The following is a 23129-nucleotide window of genomic DNA, read 5'->3' as shown; positions in this document are numbered from 1 at the left end:
GAGCTGCTGTTACTTTTAGTTACTTTTATTGTTTTTTTTTAGATTACTTATTGTGATATTTATTATGACTGCATATTTGGGTATGTTCTTGTATTGCATTGTGTGTCTTCATTTTAAGTGATTGTATTTTTGGTGTTAGTGTGCTTTTCATTTTTATTTCACTTGTTTTAATTCTGTGGCTTTACAGCACTTTGGTCAGTGGAACTGTTTTAAAGTGCTATATAAATAAACTTGGCTTGGCTTTTCAGGTTTTTGCCACAGGAAAAAAAAACTAATTAAAATGAGTAAAAAAACAACAATTTTAAACAGAAATCTGCTAAATAAGAAGCATCTCTGCGGCTTCTTCTGATATTTCATATATTAAATTACAAAACCTGAACTGAAATAGTTTTGCTGGTTGCTTTTCCTTCTTTCTGACTGATCTAAACTGAAAAATATTTTATTTTTACTTTAACGTAGAAAGAGAAACATTTAAATAATTGTTTGCAGTGATAAAGCAGCTTATCTAAAGATGAGGGTCTTTTCGCCGACATCAAAACCGTTTGTGCTGCGCGTCAAAGTTTCAGGCAGTGAAATAAAAAGTGCTGCTTTTGCAACATAATCTTGGCTGCTTGCTTTCTTCCTAATCATCCGTCTTTTTGGACGCCGGAGTGCAATCATGAATCATTTGTTTGTGGCGGAGCGGCTTTTACAGCTGCAGCTCCACGCCTCATAAATACCCAGAGTTTCCACCATAACTCAGGTTTTTCTCTGTCGTCGGGAAAATCCTCCGGGAGAAAGCGCACGGCAAGATCTACTGCTAAAGCTAAAGGTCATAATAATGAAAACATATTAATGTGCAGGAGTCATAAGAGTTGAGGACAGAGTTGATGAAGTGTGTAATAAAACGTTGCATCACTCGTATATCAGCCAGAGTTACTGTTTCACACGAAAGGACAGAAAACGCAGGTAAAAGTTAAAATCTCTGCTCTAATATCCATAAACCATAAAAAAGGTTTCATGACCTGTTGAAAAAAAGCTTCTCCTTTTTGATTTCTTGCTGTCATTTTTGAAGAATCAATATTTTATTTCAATTCCTGGGTTTTAAAATAAGACATTTAAAAACAGAAGACGGATTTATTGTCTTCTGCTGATGTTTATGGAAAAGCGGATTGTTTCTGACTAATAAATACTTAAAAACATTCAGGATTCAGGGCATTTTCTTCATTTTATTAACCAGGTTAAACTAAAACGAAACCACTTTCAATGTTATGGGTACGACACGTTTACAGAAAAATACTTATTTAATCTTAAATGTAAATATTTTTGAACATTTTTGACTTTTTTACTGCTCTGATAATGTAATTAGCCTCATTCTCGGTTTACTCCAGTTTCAATAATTGATTAATCCAATTAATCGATTAATCCCAGCTCTAGGAGAGGCGTGCCACACTTTTTGGATTAAGCAGTCATACAGAATAAAGTAGATTATAAGCGCTGATGTAGCTAGTTTCAGATTAAAAAATAAGAATTACAGGAGAATCTTTGTTTTCAGTAACCGAGCTTCTCTTCTGTCAAAAAACATTTTATTTTAAATGTTGAGTTTTCATTTGCTGTAAGAGGAAAATCATCAATCATACATAAAAGCCATAAAACAAGTTTGTGTGTAATAAATCTTTGTAATGTGCTTCACTTAGTGAATTAAATTGCTGAAATAAATTAACTTTTTCAAACTCATTTAATATAAAAGACATTTTAAAAACCTTTTTTCTGCATTTCACAGTAAATCTTTATATTGTGTTGAGGTTTAACACGAGGTTCACTGCAAAAACACACAATATTACCATGTATTTTTGGTCTAGTTTCTAGTGCAAATCTCTTAATAGACCTGAAATGAGTCAAAATTAACTCACAAATAAGCTTGTTTTAAGTCAATATTCATATTGGATTAAAAATACTTATTTCACTGGCAGATTATTTCACTTATGACGATATTTGTACTAGAAAGACTTTTTTTCAGTTTCTGTAAAAGTTTTTTTTTACGCATTTTTTGTCTAGAAAAAATACTTATTTTGGAAAAAAGTTTTTTAATTCTAAAAATACTTTTTTTCCCCAGTTTCTAAAAAAGTTATTTGTTTCTAAAAATACAAACAAAAAAATCTGAAATATTTTCCGTCAGTGCATAAAAACCGTTTTTTATTTTCTAAAAAGAAAAACAAAAGGAAAGAATAAAAAACATGCACGGTTATCAAAATTTTTGATAAGATTTTGCGTTTTTGCAGTGCAACAACTATAACATTACTGTAGCCTGTATGTTACATTTCAGCTGGTAATATTAGTCAAGCTTTTGCAGCAACATGTTTGGGAATCTCTTTAAAAAAATCTCCACCCTGTTAGGTACATGCAGCAGCACGCTTGTGAAACTTTGCCCTTAAAGGTACAGTGTGTGAGGAAGAGAGCTTACACACACACACACACACACACACACACACACACACACACACACACACACACACACACACACACACACCTTTTCCTCCTGTTCTCCTGAGCCTGTGTGTGTCTGAGTGTGATTAATCCTTCACGAGACGCCGTGGCATTTGACTGGGCAGGAACGACGACGGGGCAACGCTTAGTCAGCACAAACATAAATCCATCTCACCGGCACAAAGACGGCATGACGAACTGCAGCAGTGACCCCGACCACGAAGCTCAGATGAAATGTCTGCAGAAAAAAGAAGTAAACCGGGTTTAGCGTATGGAAAAACCTCAGAAACTCAAACTGGAGTCTGTTGAGTTCAAGACAACCGCAGGTAAAACATCCTGTGGTCATGAAGTTTATATATCTGTAGAAGACGGGTTCATCGTTTTCTACGTTTACAACAGTTTTAAAAATCAAAATCAAATTCAGATAAAACTTTCTACATTAATTGTTATTTACTAAAAGTAAAAGTTTGTCGTGTTTGCCTGTACACTACAAAAACACAAAATCTTACCAAGTATTTTTTGGTCTAGTTTCTAGCACACCTGGAAGGAGACAAAACCAACTTAAAAGTTACTTTTCAGCAAGACATAGGAGCTTGTTTTAAGTCAGTAAGTCCTTAATATTAATGAAACAGGACAAGTTCCACCGGCGCCGTTACCTAGCAACGCCAGCCAAGCCCAGCCCGTTACCTAGCAACGCCAGCCAAGCCCAGCCCGTTACCTAGCAACCCAGTTCTAGTTCCACTGGCAGATTATTTCACTTATAACATTACATTTTTCACATGTTATAAGTGAAACAATTTGCCAGTGAAACTAATACTTTTAGTGCAACTTTGCATTAAAATGTCATTTAACAAATAATGTAAACTTTACACTTTTTATGCAACTTCTGATGCAACTTTGCATTAAAAATGTAATTATTTACCGAATGCCACTTCATGACCACCATCATAAACATTCATGACGTTATGTCAGTCTTATGCCCACCACTTCAAATAAAGACCCTGAAAAATGGTAGCTGCTACAAAGCATCAAATTTAATCAGACGGGATGAAATAAAGCAAATCAAAGGAAATGTCTGCATTTTTAAAAAAAAAACAAACCTTAGGATCAGGGGTGTAGAATCCCAAAAATTGTACTAAAAAAAGAGCAGCACTATTTCAATATATTTAAAAATAATATTTATAACTCCAGAGTAGGAACAGCATTTGGTAAAAGTGCTGCTGCGCTAACGCGGCGCTGCAATCCGGTGTCTCTGTCTGGCCTCAGTGAACTTTGAACCCAGCTGTGAACCATCCACCATCTCCCAGCTTACAGCGCTCTTTCCGTCACTTTCTTGTGATCTATGCGAAGCTGCAGCTGCAGGATGGAAAGATCAATACTTACTTGAAGAAAAAATGAGTTTGCGCCAGTCCAGAAGAATGGAGGAAGCAGAGAGAAGTTCACTGCGAGTTCAGAGGGCTGTGACTCAGCAGCTCGCTTCACTTCAGAGGCTGCAGCAACACCAGACCCTGAAACAACATCCACTCTCATTACGACTCGCTGGAAGCGCCGGCTGCAAACCTGCTGATGGCATCCAACCTTTGTGTGATAACTACAGCAGTGCTGCTGGCGCAAACTGGCATGAAAAACACACACAGCTCCTGGATCTTCATGGCAGCATCTTGGGACTCAGACGGGTTTATGAGGATAAGATCTGTTGGTTAAAACCAGAGGCTGAAACACCTGGAGGAGGAGTTCAAAGTTTCTGTTTCATTTCATTTTAAAACTGTTTTTCCTTATTCGTAAACAAGGAAAAGATGTGAAGCTTCACTAGGATGTTACTAACCTTAGATTATGTTTTCAACCAATTAGCACACATACACTGTGAAAACACAATTAAAAAATACTTCATTAACCCCAAATTAATTAAATGTTATTGTAACTCATTCTTTATTCGGGTTCTTTCAGATTTGCTATTTGTCACACTTTAAAGGGGCAGTATTATGTATTTTCCAGGCAAATAGTGCCATTTTATAGCACCGTAAAGTAAACTGAATAAAAAATTGTAAAAATGCAATATATGTAATTATGACTTAAAAATAAGTTAACTTTGTTATTTAACGAATTGAAATTGTGTCTCTGTCTCTTTAAAACTCCTTCTCTTTCTGAAACATCACAACATTTCTCCTCTATTAACCCTTTAGCGACATTTTTACCAGCGTTTCACTGAGAAGTAGCTCCTATAATGAGTTCAGCAGATGTTTGCTAATTGCAGCTGGCTAGTCTGAAGGAGCAAAGTGCAGCAGAGGTGTGCTGTGAGGCAGAAACCCGGTAGCTTGGAAACTGCAGCTTAGGTCCAACCAGGCGTTTTGCACATCTGAATGGTTGCCATGGAGATTCAAGCATTTCTCAAGCATGCATGAAAGAATCAAAGAAAAACTGAAGGAACAACATTATAAAATGATGTAAAACTAAAAAAGAAAAGTTGATTTTACATAGTACGTTTAACGTGTAGATAACTCACATATACAAAATCAGTTTTCAAATATTTCAATTGTTAAGGGAAAAAGTTACCCAAACAACTTTGTGACAACATCTTAAATCATTGTGCTACTCTTGAAAAATCTGCATTAAACAACATAAGTGGCTATTAAAACTGCGCAAAAAGTGCTGATGAAAATGTTACAGTTCCACTTTGTCAAATTATTCACTTACAGCAAAACATTTTCCCGATGTTGTGAAATAATCTGCCAGTGGAACTAGAACTTTTTAAATATTAAGGAGTTATTTACTTAAAAACAAGCTCCTATTTGTTGCTTAAGAGTTACTTGTAAGATAGTTTTGTGTAGTAAGAAACTTTACTTACTTGGTGATATTTGGTGTTTTTGCAGTGAAAAATTAAATCCAACAACCGCTAAAATCTGTTTTGATTACATTTTGTGAAGAAGGAAGTTGCGCTCAGTATCTTCTCCAGAGGTTTTTATGTTGTTTCCTTCAGAAGTTCTCGGTGCAGCGCCCCCAGAGGCGAGGAGGAGAACAGGTTTTTCAACAACAGCAGCTGGAAATAAAAGGAAAGTTGCCATTTTTGTCCCCAATCGAACCGAATCTACGGAGTGTGAAAATACCCAACGTGTGATTGAAATGTTGAGCTTTTTTTCTCCATGCTCATGGATGTGTGTGTTTTGACCAGTCTCACCAGCAAACACAACCATTTGTCAAGACAAACCAGCGACACAGGAGGAAAGGTGCGTCCAGCAAACTGCATCCGCAAAAACAACAGAAAGAAAAAGATGTAGAAGTGGAAAAAACCCAAACACAGCATTTTATTACCTGGAAGTGGGAAAATGAGTTTTGTCAACAAATGGCCCATCTATTTCCCCTCACATCAATGGCTGCATGGCATGTGATTTATCTTCTCCGTATTGGAAGCAATGGAGTGAGAACAGAAGGGAGGGAGGAGAGGAGAGGATGGACTCCTGCTGCCCTGAACAGTCTTTTCTGCGTAACCACGAAAATATGTTACCTAGAGGGAGCAATAATCTGAGCAGAAATATGACAAAATCAGGAAATTTTACATGTCAGACAGTAAGCACACACTCTGCTGTAGCCAGGATCAAATAATTATGAAAGCAAAGCTCAGAATCAGAATTCAGGCAAAGATTAAAGATCAATTATTATTCAAAATTCACATTTTTCACATTTGGGTCTCAACTGCTTTTTAAAAACAGTCCAAGCAAATTTAAACAATTTTATTTTAATTCTTTAGAAATAAGTTTGTTTTTTTTGGCGTCTGGAAAACAAGCCGTTTTAATGCACCGTTGCTTAGCAACCCACGTTGAGCTCCAGCACATTTGGTCAGCTGGTTTTACCGCTGTACAATGGCTGCAGGAACAGACAAGAGTTTTGTTGTTGACTTACCGTCCAGAAACCACTGGCTCTATTCTTGTTGATTGTGCAGGAGGCTCCACTTCTTCTTTTCAAGGACATACGGTTGTATAATTACGCATCTGTTTGCAGCTATTTTCACGTGTGAGTGCACACGCTGAATTTGGGGGCGTGGCCAGCAGCAGACTATTTGCATTTAAAGTGACAGAGGCCCTGAAAGAGCTCAGGAAGAACAGGGCAGACTAAAATCTCCTTTTCTAAGAATTATTTTGTGCAAAATAATGTAATGAACATGTTACATGTTGTTATGTTTGTGAACCCCATAAGCATCAACTTGCACATTTAGAGAGAAGACTCCAAAGTATAACAATAACCGGTTCTGTTTGTCATTTTTGTATCGCCCACCAGGCCTTCACCGGCTTTAACGCACTTTCTGATTCGCTTTCCCATCCTCAGAAAGGAGCATTTCCCAATTTGTTTACTTTTAACGTTCGAATCCTCGTCTTGTTTTACTTGCTGGCATGTTTTAGAGTTCAATGTTGCAGAAGCAACCCTGGAAAAAGTAGAAACTGCTGGGAGGCAGCAGCTCCTTTCTGTTTGACTCGCTGCCAGACGAGCTGCTTGGCAGCAAAGGCAGAAAAACCTGGAGGAAAACCAACATGTCTCAGGTGGAGCAGGAGCAGGAGCAGGATCCTGTGTAGGACAAATTAACTTCGTCTGGCAGAGTTTCTGCTTCAGTGAAAAGAAGAACTAAAGGAAGATGGAAGAACTGAATTCATAAAATGGGTTTAAAACTAAGATTTTAAATCATAAGATGAAGCATTTCGGCACATTTTGGTAATTAAAGAGCTTCCAACACGGCTGTTTTTATAGGCTTCATTCTGTGACGCTACTTTTGGATAAAGACACCAGAGGGAATGCTGTGGTTGCCCTTTGCTGCACAATAAATTATAAACACAACCAAGATGATACATTTCTTTATGAACTAAACTGGCAATGAGAAGAAACTCTGGATCTGTTGGAAAACCCTTTAAATGTTTCTCTGCAAGCAAAAGGACTGCACATTTTTTATCTATCTACACTCAAATATCAAACATTTGGGCTCAAAAACCATAAATGAAGTATAATTTTTATCACAGCAAGAAAATATGAAAGACTTTTGAAACAGAAAACAACAGAATAAACTCAGGAAAACATCATTTATTGGTAGTTAATAAAAAATATATAAAATTTGTACATTTTGTGTCAGTTGTGTTATATATTGACTGAATAATCAGAAATTTGTGGTTTTCTCACATTATTAAACATAGACTTATTTATAAAATACAACAAAAAAGAAAACTTTTAGATTGACAAGAGTTTATATTTCAAAACTGAACCTCATTAAACCCCATTACTTCCCATACTGGACTCTGTTTGGTCCGTTTCTTTTTCCCGTTCTGGAATTCTGCCGCCATCTTTGTTTCAGTATCAACTGGCTTGCTTAAAGATGACCAATGGCGCCCTCTACTGGATGGGGGCTAAACTACAACACTGAAAGAAGGTCTGTTAATCAAATGGAACTAATAAATAACAATTAATCATAAATGGATTCATTGTTTTCATCCCTGCTTTGTTCTTTATTAATATCCAGATGATTATTGATGAATTGCTTAAAAGAGAAATGGTAAACAAACACATGTAGAGCATCTTTTTAACAGTTTGTTGATGGCTGATGTTCTGCATTAAGTTGAAAAGGTTTCAACAAACAGAAATGTAAAGTTATTTCCGTAATAAATACCCACTCTAGCTCTATAAACTGTTGCACCTTTAAAGCATCTTTTGACTGTAAGGTTTTCAGTTTTTATTTTCCAGTAACAAAATCTGAAGCAGTTTAGATGAATCTTTGCACACAGACTGTCAGGAAGTGACATGAAAAATCAATTTTCCCTGCAGAGATTTCACTTCACAAGTTGCTGCGACAGAAGCAACACGACGCTGGAAAAATGATAAAACTGAATTTATGAGCAAACAGAAAGTCGATTCAAAGGAAAATCTGAGATCTTATCTATTATTTCATCATGGTCACAATTGATGCAATTAATTAGCAAAAGATTCTCATCAATAGATGTAAATTTTGTAGTAATTGTTGGTAAAACAATGTGAAAAATCTTTAGGTTTCTACGTTTATTTCCTTTGATGCTTATTTAAAAATAAACTGTTGTTATAAGTCAACTAGAGAATAAATTTAGTTCTTTTTATTTCATTTTCTAAATATGACAGGAACAAAGTATGAAGCTACAGTGGAGTAGAAGGGTCACAATGAGAAAAACAAAAAAAAAATACGAGAAAAATGTAAAATCCCAAAACAATATGAGATGAAACTCGTAGTATTATGAGAATAAAGGTAAAATAATACCAGAACAAGTGAAAGAAATCAGAATAAATTCAAAATATACCAGAATAAAGTCGAAATAACATCAGAATAAAATTAAAATAAATATTAGAATAAACTTAAAATAATACCAGAATAAAGTGGTAACATGATTTTATTCTTGTAATTAGCCTGAAACAATATGACATTTTAATTAAAAATATATTTTTTAAATCTACATTAGAGCCCAAATTTATTCGCCCTCATGACAGATTTAAGGTTTTACCTGCTTGTTTGTTAAAGTTTGGAGTCCAGAATCTGATAAAGATTAGGGTGATGGGAAGGAGTCCTGCCAGCGTAAAATACACATTAATTCATCCATTTCCAGTTTCCTGGCAGAGATCATCAGTTTTCTTCATTTTGGAGAGAAATATTACAAATCTAACTTCAATAAAACAAACAATTCAGGTTAAAATCCCAGCTGCGCTTCTTGTAGGACAGAAAATCTTTTTATATGTGTAATGATGCTGCTGACTTCTTTACCTTTTTACTCCAAATCTGATTTATTTTTATAATCTATCCTGACTCAAACCAATCCAGGATTAACCACAGATTAAACGACCAGAATCTGAGCAGCAGAAGGTCTGTAAACAGAATCTATAGTAGAAAACTGGTTGTGTTATTGCTGCTCTGATTATTTGGTGTTTTGTTTGCTGACAGCGCTCTTCACAGCAGGAATGATGTGTTATTTTTCTGCAGCTACTTGATGAAGTGTAATTATACTGTCTGCTCTCTGACAGCGATGGCCGTCAGACGAGCTGCGGTTCAAATGACACCACTGTCAACACAGAAACTATATTGTAAAATGTAATTTAGTGCCACAGGAGATGAAAACCAGCAGGAGGATCAGCTCATCAGCACATTTGACATTTAGCTACTCGTAGTTTGGTGAGACTGAATGGGGGGGGAAAAAAATCATCTTTCAGATATATGAATATTTAGATCTGAAAATTTCCAACTGCTGCAGGATTCATTTCACATCTGATGAATAAAAAAGGCCAAATGGGTAGAAGGTTACAATATTCATTTTTAACTGAATTAAGACCTTATAGATCTAAGGAATAAACAAACTGATGCTTCGCCTTCACATCATTTCTCCGTTTACATAGGAGCGAAGGACATAATCAGCTCCAGGTGTTTAACTGCAGCTGCTGTAGTTGTTATGCCAGACCAGTAGGTGGCACTGTGATTTTAACGTGTCATCAAACAAACATGCGCTTTTGACTCGGAATCAAGGCAGAAAAAAGGAATAAACTTCCACCAAAAAACAATCTGCAATTTTGAGATTACTCTAAGAAATTTTCTAGAAAAAATATGGAAACATCTGAGTTTGAAATGTTGAAAATTTGCTAGAAAAATTCTGAAATTTGGAAATTAATCTGAGAAATTCTCAAGAAAAAATAAGAAAATTTCTGATTTTTAAAAATGGGAAGTTTGCTAGAAAACCTCAGAAATTTTTAGATTAACCACAAATTCTAAAAAAGGAAATTTCTGAATTTTAAATGTTTAAAATTTGGTGGAAAAATTCTGAAATAAAATAAGGAAATTTCTGAGTTTCAAAAATCCACAATTTTTGACTTTTGAAACTCAGAAAATGTCCAAAAATTGAGAAACAACGACTCATATTCCTGACATTAAAAACATTCATTTATCGCCATACTAGTCACTGGGACTGACTAGTATATATTCCATTGAGGGAACATAGCTAACATATGATTTCCTCATTTATTAACATAAAGGCTCGTTTTGAAGTATAAGCTTTGCATTGCTTCAAAGAAATCAACCTGGAATGCGGAATTCATAACAAACATCTGCTCCACTGCTAGCAACCGTTAGCAACCGTACTGATTAAATAATATAAAAGTCCAAAAGATGGCAGTAATGTGCCATGCAAAACAAAAACATCCACAGTTTACAGGACACACTTCCTGCTAAAGTTGAAGAAAAAGCCACATATAAACCGAAAAATACAATATATGAAAAAAAATTAAGGATGCTCTCTGGTATTGTTCAGGGGCTGGATCTGGCCCACGGGCCATATTTTGGGGACCACTTGTAAGAACAACAGAAAACAGATACATTTCTTGGACTTTTTTTCTAAACTTCTTTAAAGTTAGGAATTGGATTCATTAAAATCGTTTTCTAGAAAAATCTGCATCACTTTCTTGCCATGCATGATTCTGGCGCAGCACAAGAAAAGAGACTTCTTCACTCCGGTTGCCGAGGTTTTCAGGATTAATAGCAAAGATGAAGAAGTGGATGGAGTGAGTGAAGCGATGAAGTGAGACTGGAAACAGATCAAAGTTGGCTCTCTGTGCCGCTCCGTTAACACCAACACGACCCTCTCAGATTTATCAACCCCTAATGGAGCGTGAACCCATCGACAGCAGCGAATCCCTCAGAGTTATCACAGCTCCAGTAAATTAGAGAGAGAGGGAGAAAAAGCTGCTCTCTTCAGAGACGCTGCTAGTTTTTATATCTGCCACAGTTTTAGATTAAACATTGAAAGATTTACAGGACCGCTCTGCTGCTGATTTGAGATGAGGCGCCTTCTGACGCATTGTTTTTTCAAGAGCTCTGATAAATCCAAACCTTTATTGGTTTCCTGTCCCCCGACTGTGTGAGATCCAGGATTTATTCTGCTCCCAGTTCCTGCAGACGCTCCGGTTCTGGCAGCAGAACAAGAGAAACACAGAAAAGTGCAGCGGCTGAAGAGAATCGAGGCCACAAGTTTAAAAAGAAACAAACTAAATTCAGTCACTGTGTGGTGAAATGCACAGAATAAAAACCAAACAGCAGCTTTGTATTTTTATATTCTGCCATGTTAAAACTGCAAACTTCAGCATATTTAATTTGAGGTAATTATGAAGTAAAAGGAAAATTTCACTCTGATGCCTCTAAATAAAATCTTTCAGTGAACAGAATCCAGCTATTCTGTGATGATCTCAGAGGTTTGTTTACTTTTTTACAAATTAAGAAAACTGTGCAAGACATTTATATTCTGATTTACTGTTCAATTAAAGTTTGGGATTTGACTAGGCCACCCATAAGACATGATAAACTTATATATTCCTCTGACTGTATTTTGGTTCATTGAACGGGAGCCGCCATCTTTTTTTGTCTTTTTGTGGCTGCTTTAATAAAAACTTTCCCACAGCATGCCACGACCACCACCATGTTTTCCCAAGTGAGGCGATATTAACGATTTTGTAAAGCATATAGAACTTCGCATAAAGTTCAAGTTCTGCAGATGAGACTCATAAAAAGTATTTTTCATCAACAATGACCTTCGTTTTTGTTTGTTTCCGGCAGATTTCTCTGGTTTCCCGTCAGTTTAAGTTGAGCATCTTCATGAAGGTTTGCAGTTGTGCGAAACTTATTCCATTTTAAGATGATTGATATTTTTTATTCAGACATTTTTACTCAATATTAGAAATTTATTAAAACATCTAAACAATCAATTCAATTTCCAGATTAAAAAAAAAACAACCTTTTATTGCAATAACAGAATTTCTTTGGTGAATTTCAGATCATTTGTAGCATCTGCAGCTAAAAACACAGTTTAGGGCTGATTTGTTGATTATTCTCCGAATTAATTAATAATTGGATAGAAAAAAGTGCTTAAAAAGATTTCGAGCTGGGAGAAACTAAAACTGCCACTTGACGAGTTCTGGGTACAGAAAATATGTTGTTTTTTTTTTTTATCTTAAATGTAAAATCGACATACTTTTTGAACATTTTTGTCTGTTTTACTGCTTTGAGAATGTTATTCTTTCAACAACTTGTCCTTTTTTTGAGTCTGTAAACTCCATTTAACGATTAATCGATTAGAAAATCAGTTGACGATTATTTTAATAATCGATTTAATTGCGGTTAATAATCTCAGCACTACTTGTGATTTTGTTTTACAACCCGATTCTGCTCTGAACTGAACAGTTATCCGGTTTCCATGATACATTTTATTCACTAATGTTTTGAACAAAACTTGAGAGAGCAGCTGGACATAAACTGAGATTAAATTAAGCGCATGTTGAATATTTAATATAATAGTTGGGGACTTTTAAAGTTAATAAGTGATATCAGAATACCACTAAATAAAATCAAGGGAATAAAAATGCAAACCAGACATGAAATTCCAGTAAAACATGTGGAGGTTTGTAATGCAACGAGACGTAAAAAATAAAGAAATAAAACAAAATGTTCACAGCCAGCTTAACTTAAGGGATCAGGATAAAACATGTCGTCTAAATCATGTGTTTGTAATTTTAGCTTTTTGTTTTGCAGCTGTCATCTGCTGTCACACCAAAGTGCGCTCAGCGACAGGAAAAAAAAAAAGTGTTTCAGCGATTTATAAAAGTGCTATTCACATTATTCACATATTTTCCTGAGAGGTTATTTTTATGAACAGTTGAGAATTTTGAGAACGAGAAAGAAAACTCTAAAAAGTGTTTTTGGGCTGAAGTTCATCTTATGGACTTATTTACATTAATTTTACTTAATTCCTTTGCTTTTTCTATGCCAACTTACTTTTTTGTGTTCATTTAACTCAAAACTTACACTCTAAAAAGAAAATAGTTGAACCAACTTAATTGAATTGCTTCCATAGGTAACAAGCAATTCAAATTAAGTTTATCCAACTTAATTTATTAAGTTTAACCAATTCAATATATTCTAATAATCCAACTCAATTTGTTAATTTTATTTAACAAATGTATTAAGTATGTTTAAGATAACAGATTCAAGTCACTCTTACTCAAATCATTTATTTTCTTCTAATAAACATTTAAAATCTGTTTGTCTTAATTCTACAGAAAGTCAACTCAAACTTTTAAGTAGCTCCAAACTAAATATTTTGGAAAACTCTTTTTACAGTGTCCTCTAAATATACTCTAATTTAAAAGTCACAAATCTTTTCCTTAAAGGACCTTTTTGCTTTGACTTTACTTGAAATAATTAAGTTCCATATTTGTATCCCACGTCTGACCATGACTCAAGCTGACCAGGACAGATTCCCCAGAAAGTGACTGTGGCTCTGTGGGTGGAGTCGTCGTCTTGTGATCGGAAGGTTGTAGGTTCAATTCCAGCTCCCTCCTGCTGATATGGATGTTGGTGTGTGACTGTGACTCTAATGTGAAGGGCTTTGACTGGAAAAGTGCTGTGTAAGTTCAATGATTTGAGTAAGACTGACTTAAATCTGTTATCTTAAACATACTTAATAAATTTGTTAAAAAAATTAACAAATTGAGTTGGATGATTAGAATATATGGAATTGGTTAAACTTAATTATAAGTTGGATAAACTTCATTGAATTGCTTGTAGCCCATAGAAGCAATTCAATTAAGTTGGTTCAACTTTTTCTTTTTAGAGTGTAATAGCAAACAGACAAAACAGCAAATTTAATTAATATCAGACTGTAATTTCTGCAGGATTGATTTTTGTAAACGTCGGATCGTTTCTCTGCTCTTCTTGTCAGGTTTCCTCACTGAGCCTGGCGCGCGGCTTGAGTTAATTAGAGATGCTAAATTAACCCTCAACGTGAATGACAAGGAGCTGGACCAGGAGGCACTTGACCACTTTTACCGACTGACGTGAGGCGGAATGGGTTAAAAAAAGACACTTCCATTACTTTTTTAAAACCTTGAATGCTGAAATTTCGGTTAAAAATAAGAGAGAAGCTGTGAAACCAGAAGTGCTCTGCTTTACGTTTTGCATGAGCGTCTTTGTCATCACTTTGTTCAGAGCATCCGAAGCTGAGCTGATTAATATTGATGCGCTGCGTGAAGATTGCTCAAGGCACTTCGAAAATATTTGACAAGCATCTTTATCTGTGAGAAGGAGCGAGAAAACTGCACTGGAGAGGCATTTCTAGAGATTGGCAGGTTGATCCTTTAATGTGGTTCAGAACTCAAAAGTGTTTTTTTTGTTGTTTTTGCAGAAGTTGCAGAAATAAGCCGCCTACATTACAGATGATGCTTCTTTTCTCTTACAGCTGGATTTATCCCCATAACTGCTCAGCTTTAATGGAGGTCATTTGTAGAGAACAGTTATGAAAATGAACTTTATAATCCAGGCATGACGTTGCCTTCATGCATGAGGCAGCTGGTTTTAAATGTCGGCTTGGTGTCCAAAAAACTCAACATTTTTTGCAAGAGAAACGTTAAATTCAATACACTGTAAAACATTTGATGGTGTTTTAACTTGAAAATGCAATTTAAGTCATCGAGAAAATTGTTTTGGTTTTAACTCAGAAATTAAAGTTCATGAAATCAATTTAACAACAAGAGACAAGTCGTCTAAACATTGTTTTTTAAGTTCATTAATCTTGAATTGTGAGTTTTAGCTTAATGCTGCAATTTAAACCAAATAATTACTTCACAATAAAAAGCCTTCATAGTTAAAGAGTCACATTTCTCTATTATTTCACTCTCAATATGAAGTTAAAATAAAAACTTATTTTACTTTAGAATAATTTAGATTTTTATTTCAAACTGCAAAAACAAAATGTCTGATCTGATAATAAATTTGATTCAATTCAGCTCAAAAACATTTAGTGTGAACAGAACTGCAGATCAACATAACGCACTTCCACGTCAGGAGACAAAACATCCGCTAAGCATTCTGGGAAATAGTTCACACTCCTGTCTTTTTCTTCTTTCAGTTTTTTAAGTGCTAAACTAAAAACTCCTGGAGGTTTGACAAAATTAACTTACTGCTGTAGGTTTATCTTTCACAAACTCACATTTAGGTTCAAAATCTAAAACTGGCTAAATTTATTTGACTTAAAGAGCAGAAGATAGAAATCACAACTGAAATGTGGCTCGCATGTTTTACAGTGTAGGAAATACCTGAATATTAAGAAGTTATTTCCTCAAATTGGTTTTCAGTTAGATTGTTTGGGACAAAAATGATAATAAAATGCAGTTTAGAGACGGTGAAGCAGGTTTTCCTCTGAAAGTTTCCCCTAAAATCCCTGCCGTAAATAAAAAACGGGATAATAATAACATCACAGGAACAACTTTTCTAAGCAACTGGAGCAAATCGTTGATGAGCAGCAATTTTTTCAGGATGGCAGATTAAAGTTTTACAAGGTAAAATGATCAATCAGAGGAAAAGGGATCAAAACAGAAACATTTTGGGTTCACAGCCCAGAAATTCAAAATCATCTTTGTTAGTTTGTGAAAACAATAAAGTCTTTATGAAGATATTTTAAATATAAAGTCAGAAGAAAAGTAAGTTTTTTGTAAATATGTTTTTATAAGAGAGAAAGACGTGAACTTGTTAAAGTTTTTCATAAATTCATAACCGCTTTAAGACGTATTTCTGAAAAATTAGATTTAACATTAAACCTTTAAAGTTCTAATTCTGAAAACAGGATCTTCTTCAGACTCATAAAAGAAAACAAAACTGTTGCCACAAGATGGCGCTGTTTGATGCAACAACAGTCGGATCATGATCATTGATGAACGTTCCCTGAAATTAATTGAATATATTCAGATGTTTCAGATGATGATGGGTTTAACAACTGAAATGTGAAACCAAATGAAAACCAAACAAACTGTAAAACATTTTCAGCAGAAAAATCCAATAAATTACATTTAGATTAAATCTGATTGCACAAACTTTGCTGCTGCCTAATTGATCTGAACACGTCAGGAAAATTGATTTTCTAAAATCTATATCAAAGATATTAAAATAGAAAAACATACAAAATAAGAAAATTAGATCAATTTGTTTTGTGTTACAGCTAATTTAGAAGCACATTTTTTTAGAATTTAGATAAATAAGTGAAGCAATAAGGGGAAAAAAACCCGTTTCTGATGGTTGTGTTATTTATTTCTTGTATTAAACTCGGACTTCCTGTTGAACCTGAGCGATCGGAGCCGGTGTGGTGAACGGTGAGCTCCGGTTCCTTATCAGAGCCACCAGACGGGACGTGCATGCTGCGCTCCGATCCCCGCATGCAGCCTGATGCTGCAGCAGCTGCTGCCGCCTGGCTTATCTGCGCTGCTGCTGCTGCTGCTGCAGCACGTCCAGCTCTGGATCTCAGCATGGAAACGTGAAGGAACGCCGGAACCTGCTGCTCGACAGGGAGCAGCCCAGAAGAACCCGGGTAAACACTGCAGGTGTTTATCTGATTTATCGCCGCCGTTCAGTCGCGCCTGTAGCGGGATTTTTTTTTTTTTTTTTTTACCGCTGATTGCGTTTCTTAACTCACCTGAAGCGGTGATTTCTGCGTAATTCTCGATGTGAGCGCAGCGCACAGGTGGAGGAGCGCCCATCCAAAGTTTACTGGTGTTTTTTCCTGGGAGGAGGGGATGGGAGAGACGCTGATTGGAGGTGAATTCATTCTGGATGGATGCTGCTTTCAGACCGAGCTGCGCCTGCAGGCGGGGGACGCATGAGCGGCGCTCAGCGGCTCGTTCCGGTCGGGAAAAGTTTGTGGCGGAGGATGGAGGCGGCTCTCCGGATTTGGTTTCTTGGCGCACACTTTGCGCAGTGATGCGCTCCCGCACGTGGGTTTCTTAAGGCTCAGACGGCGCGTGCATGGATCTGTAATCCAGTTTGTTAATGGAGGATGTTCCCAAACTGTGGAGCCCTGCTCAGGCTGGAGGGGAGAGCAGCGCACACCCAGATCCATCCCGGAACCAGAACAGTTTCACTTAACCAGGTAAGTTCACCTTCATCTCCATAGAAACTGACGCAAAAGTAACACAAGTATGAAGCTTGCACTCTAAATTGGAGGATTAAGGTTAACCACACTAATATATATATATTTAAGCTCACACTAACATGGTCAAAATAAAAAAGATATTAAGTATCTAAAGAAGAAATAAACCTTATATAGAAATATTAACAAATAAACAAAAATATAGGATGATTTTTTTAAAATTATTTTTATCGGTAATAACTGATCCAAGGGTCTATTTTTATTTTTTTTGTTCTATATTTATTACATTCATTTCTACTCACAGTATTTATTTTTGCCTCTAGATTTTTTTGAATGTTGATTAATTTTTTAAAAACTATTGTCATTTGTTTATTTTTCTTTTACGCCATTTCTCTACATCAATATGAAAAATATGCATTGTTTAATGTGTTTTGAAATTTCACACAAAGTTCCTTTGAATCTGCTGTGAAGAATGGAGCCCCAGCTCTTAAAAACAAATTCATTTCCCCATGTCATCAAATGAAGTTTAACTGGATTAATTTATTCGGATAAACTTGATTATTTGTTGGTTGTTTTTAAATGAAAAGAAGGTGTGTCTCTTTGCATTAACTTGTAAAAATAACTGATTAGTAACTGAAAACCTGATTAATGTTTCAGTTTTTCTTTTTCTTTCAGTATCCAACAAAAATCCCAAAATGCTGAGCTGCGGATAGAGACCTGCCTCCCTGCTTCCTCCCCTCCTCTTGTTATCATTTTTCCTTGTTACTCATCTTTGTCTTTTCCCTTCCTCTTTCCCCAACTCACCACCTCCTCCTCCATAACTCCTCCGTTCATCCCTCTCTTCCTCCCTCCCTCCCCAACCCGAGACCTCCTCCTCCTCCTTCATCCCGTAGCACACATGCAGGCCAAGAAGCGGTACCTGCTTGTGTCTGTGGTGGCCGGTCTACTCTTCCTCATCTACCTGTGGGGTCTGCAGATTGGGGAGTTCCAGCAGCAGCCATACCATTATCCCCAGATTCACCAGTACCACCAGCAGGACTACCAGTACTACTACTACCAGAGGAAAGACGTCTATCAGCCGCGGCCGCTGCCCCAGAGACTCCCGTCCAGACCGGCGCGACGGTGGCCGGAGCTGACCGAGCCGCTGGACCCGTACCTGGAGGGAGGAGAGCAGGAGGTGGGGGAGAGGGGAGAAGTTTGGCCCTTATATATGAAATTAAAGACTAAAACGAGGCAGATTAAAAATAACCTGCTAAACATTAGCTGCATTTCATTACAAATTTCAATATTCTGCTAATGTTGAAAAGCAAAAGAAAAAAAATACAAGTTCGCAATTACGGTTTTTAAGAAGTGCAGTTAAAATCAGACGTGAATAAGTTTGTTAACTTGTTTATGTTTTAAGTCACTAAAACATGCAACAACGTCATCCTCCAGCTACTTCCTGTCGTCTTCTTCTTCGTGGTTTGCACCAGTGACAACATCCGGGTGTTGGTCATGTGACCCCTATGACGCAAAAAAGAAAATGCGTTTTTATTGCAGTTTTGAGAAATAAACAACAATAAATAAATACATACTCCGTATTCTAGCGCTAAGACTAAAAAACAAATAAAAAATCGGAGTATTTTTCCAAATTGCCGTATTTCCAATAAGTAAATTCACTCCACCTGCCAATCATTCGAGGGGCAACTGACCAATCAGCGGTCGCGTTTTGTCCCGAAGTACACGCCCCTTATCTGGAGGAACTGAACTTCCGTTAGCATTACCCGCTTTGCTAACACGCTGCGGTCAGAGATTTCGTGGAAAATAGTTAGAAATTCTGGTCAAAGAACGTCAGTGGGGTAACCTAGAGTCCCGACTTCCGTTACCCAGAACGTTCAGAGAGCGGAAAGCAATTTTTTAAATTTCCAAAACTCAAACTTGAGTCTTGAATATCACAAGAGATGGTTTAAAGCCTGCAGCTGACGTCATGTCCGGTTGCATGAAACTGACAACTACCGCATGTTCAAGGTATCTGGTAGTAAGCATCCTGCTTTTTTCTCATAACGACACTTATTGATAGTAAAATCAAAGATCAATAAGTGAAGGTATTTATCTTGATTTTATGTGTGTAAATTCCAATGTTAGCTCTATGGCAGCATGAAAACAGACTCCAGTAACTACAGTATTTACATTTAAACACTTTTTTATGCTAATGTTTATTTTTAGGCATTTTCCTCAAGGAGATTTTCTCAAGCTGGTGTTATTTAAGTCATAATTCACCTGTTTTGTACGTGAAAAATGCGTCAGACGCAGCTTCTCTCTGACAACCAATGAGGCTTTCTGCTCCATATTCTTCCCCTGGCTTGGGTTTTGACCTTTATCTCTCCGTTGTTTCCCGCAAATCTGATGTAAAACTCATTGGATAATTTTCTTGCTTCTTGCTTGTTGCTTTTGCCTTAATGTCGGCTGATAAGAGAAAAATGACTCAAAAAATGTCTGGTGCAACACATTCAGTTCCACTACCTCTGCCATTATAACATTGTTTGTTTGTCGGAGGTTTGCGCGTCTTCCTCATGCTCATGGTGGAATGACGATGAGATTTTAATGCAAAGTTGCATTAATATTTGCTTTAAAAGGTGCATTAAAAATGTCAGCTTTGCATCAGTCAGTAATTGACATTTCGTTGCCAATTTCACTGTCATGTCTTTGTGGAATGACAATAAAATAAGTCTAAGTCCAAATAATGACACTTTTAATGAAAAGTTGCATTAGAAGTTGCTTAAAAGCGTCACCTTTGCAGTAAAAGTGTCTTTCTTTACTGAATAACACTTCATGACAACAGTCACAAACATTAATGAAGACTCCTTCATGTTCATGTCAGTCTTATAAACACTTTAAATCGGGTACTAACTGCACCAAAGAGCTGTACAGCATTCATAAAACCAGTGATGATTTTCATCCTTTCACCCCTTCAAGCAAAGTGTGATTGTATTGTGAGCTGTATGGATGTTCTGATCAACTGCTGTAGTATTTTAGTATTTGCCCCTTTGGGATAATAAATTGAGTTTGATGTAGACTGTGTTTTCCTTGCAGGAGGACAGCCCTCAGCTGCACCACCAGCACACCTCGCCCCATGAACGACGGGCGATCCGAGACAACATCTACAAGAACAAGCGCTGCCGCATGGAAACCTGTTTTGACTTTTCGCGCTGCCAGTCGGGTTTCGGGGTTTACATCTACCCCCCGCAGAGAGGCGACGAGGTCTCAGAGACCTACCAGAAGATCCTGTCGTCCATCCGGGAGTCTCGGTTCCACACGGCGGACCCCTCCCGGGCCTGCCTCTTCGTTCTGGCCGTGGACACGCTGGACAGGGACCAGCTCTCGGCTCAGTACGTCCAGAACGTCAGGGCCCGCATCCACAGCCTGCCAACGTGGAACGACGGCCGGAACCACCTCATATTCAACCTGTACTCCGGCACCTGGCCGGACTACACGGAGGATCTGGGGTTCGAAGTGGGCCAGTCCATGCTGGCCAAGGCCAGTGCCGATGTGGCCAACTTTAGGCCGAACTTTGACATCTCCATCCCGCTGTTCTCCAAAGATCACCCTCTGAAAGGAGGGTCAGCCGGTTATCTGGCACTGAGCGACGCCTCGCCCTCCAGGAAGTACCAGCTGGTTTTTAAAGGGAAGCGCTACCTGACCGGCATTGGCTCAGAGACGAGAAACGCGCTCTATCACATCCACAACGGGGAAGATATTATCCTGCTGACCACATGCAAACATGGCAAAGACTGGGAGAAACACAAAGACTCCCGCTGCGACCGAGACAACGAAGACTACTCAAAGTAAGGACAACTTTATTAGCCTCTTCTCCTCCTTTTGCGATTCATTCATACCAAACATCCGAGCTCTTGAATGGTGCTGTCACTCTGATTGGTTTTCACCGTGTTATTCTTCTCATTTTGAAATTTGATTCTTCATTTTCTGAAACAAAGAAAACCAAGCTGTACTTTAGCTGCTGTAGCAGTTTTGTGTGGAAGAAGATTATGGGCACTACAAAAAAAAAAAAAAAGAATCCTGTCTGTTGTCTGTAACATCAGAATTTAAACATCTTCCTTAGAATTTTGACATTTTGTCTCTGACATTAATTTCAGAATTTTGACAATTTGTCTCAGAATTCTGACATTAATCTCAGAATTTTGACAATTTCAGAAATTTGACATTTTGTCTGAGAATTCTGACTTTTTCTCTGAGAATTTTGACATTTTGTCTCAGGATTTTGATAATTTGTCAAGAATTTTGACATTTTGTCTCAGAATTCTGACATTAATTTCAGAATTTTGACAATCTGTCTCAGAATTTTGACAATTTGTCTCAGAATTTTGACATTTTATCTCAGAATTCTGACATTAATTTCAGAATTTTGACATTTTGTCTCTGACATTAATTTCAGAATTTTGACAATTTGTCTCAGAATTCTGACATTAATCTCAGAATTTTGACAATTTCAGAAATTTGACATTTTGTCTGAGAATTCTGACTTTTTCTCTGAGATCTTCTGAAATAAAGTCAACATTTCTTCTGTCTTGTTACAGTTATTCTAATCCTCTTTTGTAGTTTTGTCATCGCTATTGCCTAACAGTGTAAATGCAGTGAATTTTGCATCTTTACACCTAAAATTCAGTGTTATTGTCTTTGTGCTGGTAAAAGCTGTGGATCTATATCCATTTTCTGAGTTGTGAACTCTTCCTTCAGAGAGTTTGGGATGGCTGCTGCTTGTGAAGCTTTGCTGAGAGAAAGCAGGCGGCTGTTTTCATGCAGAGCGCTGGCAGTCGTCATGGGAGTTGAGTTTTATTGTTGCTGTGCCTCTCTGAGACAAAATGCAACACAGATGTACAAGCATTTGTGCTGTTTTCTGTAAAGTGTTTGCGTGTATTTGACGGATATGAAGCAGCAGGAGAGTGGAAGCGAATCCTGAAAGACGGAAAGCTTTGTTGGTTTCTCTCAACCAGCTGAGTTAGTGGAGAGGAAAAACATCCCAGGTTCAGAAGAGAGGTTTGGTTTGCAAACCTCCAGCTGCAGCTAAAGAGGCAGAACTGCTGGATGTAAAGCTGCTTTTCTCTGGTTTCCACTCTAGATGTTTGTCCACCAGTCTTCACATGAATATTTTGACTTAAAGAAAAAAAATCCGTCTGGTTGCAAAAACTTGAGGGAAGCAAACAGTTTCTACTTGTTGTGTTTTTTTAAAATATTGATATTGTGATTTATTCCATTTCATATGTTTGGAGTATTAGAACCACGCTAATAAAAGAGAATAAAGTCAATATTACCAGAATAAAGTAATGTCTATTCTTGAAATATTATGACTTCTCATTATTATGACTTCTTGTATTATTGACTTTATTTTCATATGATTTCTTGTAATGTTATGACTTTATTCTCGCGCTGACTTTTTTCTCATTATCATTATTTACCTTTGCATTATTTCAACTTTATTCTCATCATTTTATGACTATTCTTGAAATTTCGTGACTCTATTCTCATTATTACGACTTTATTGTATTGCTTCGACTTTATTCTCATATTATTATGGCTTCATCCTCATAATATTATGACTTTATTCTTGAAATATTATGACTTTATTTCCATATTATTACCACATTTGTGTTGTTTCGACTTTATTCTCGTAATAATACAACTTTATTCTGATAATCTTATAATTTTTTCTCAGTCTGGCCC

General features: G+C 36.8%; 1 protein-coding gene and 2 long non-coding RNA genes across 7 annotated transcripts in view; 1 reads left to right on the top strand and 2 right to left on the bottom strand.

Annotated features, from left to right (window-relative positions):
- Positions 1-2099: 2099 nt before the first annotated feature.
- LOC103457266 (uncharacterized) lies at positions 2100-8196 on the bottom strand. The gene is made up of 5 exons (XR_532414.3): positions 5776-8196; positions 5312-5503; positions 4045-4159; positions 3850-3974; positions 2100-2704 (listed from the first exon to the last, which is right to left on the bottom strand). It is a non-coding gene; the product is annotated as an uncharacterized LOC103457266 (long non-coding RNA).
- Positions 8197-16524: 8328 nt separating this feature from the next.
- Positions 16525-23129, top strand: part of LOC103457265 (exostosin-1) — a 224779-nt gene continuing 218174 nt past the window's right edge. Inside the window, exons 1-3 of one of the 5 annotated variants that reach the window (XM_008397276.3) lie at positions 16525-17411; positions 18305-18588; positions 20484-21235. In XM_008397276.3, the coding sequence (XP_008395498.2) occupies positions 18310-18588; positions 20484-21235 (1031 nt within the window). In that variant the 5' untranslated portion in view covers positions 16525-17411; positions 18305-18309. Of the gene's footprint in view, positions 17412-18086; positions 18589-19201; positions 19496-20483; positions 21236-23129 lie in introns of those variants that run through there. The other 4 variants (XM_008397275.3, XM_081602809.1, XM_008397278.3 and 1 more) reach the window with 4 other exon arrangements.
- On the bottom strand, positions 18785-19163 carry LOC145549844 (uncharacterized). The gene is made up of 2 exons (XR_014085690.1): positions 19076-19163; positions 18785-18914 (listed from the first exon to the last, which is right to left on the bottom strand). It is a non-coding gene; the product is annotated as an uncharacterized LOC145549844 (long non-coding RNA).

The sequence above is a fragment of the Poecilia reticulata genome, chromosome 21, assembly GCF_904066995.2.
Source record: "Poecilia reticulata chromosome 21, P_reticulata-male-v2, whole genome shotgun sequence".
NCBI lineage: Eukaryota > Metazoa > Chordata > Actinopteri > Cyprinodontiformes > Poeciliidae > Poecilia > Poecilia reticulata.
Note: the sequence above shows the minus strand (reverse complement) of the source record. Positions and strands in the feature narration are given on the sequence as shown.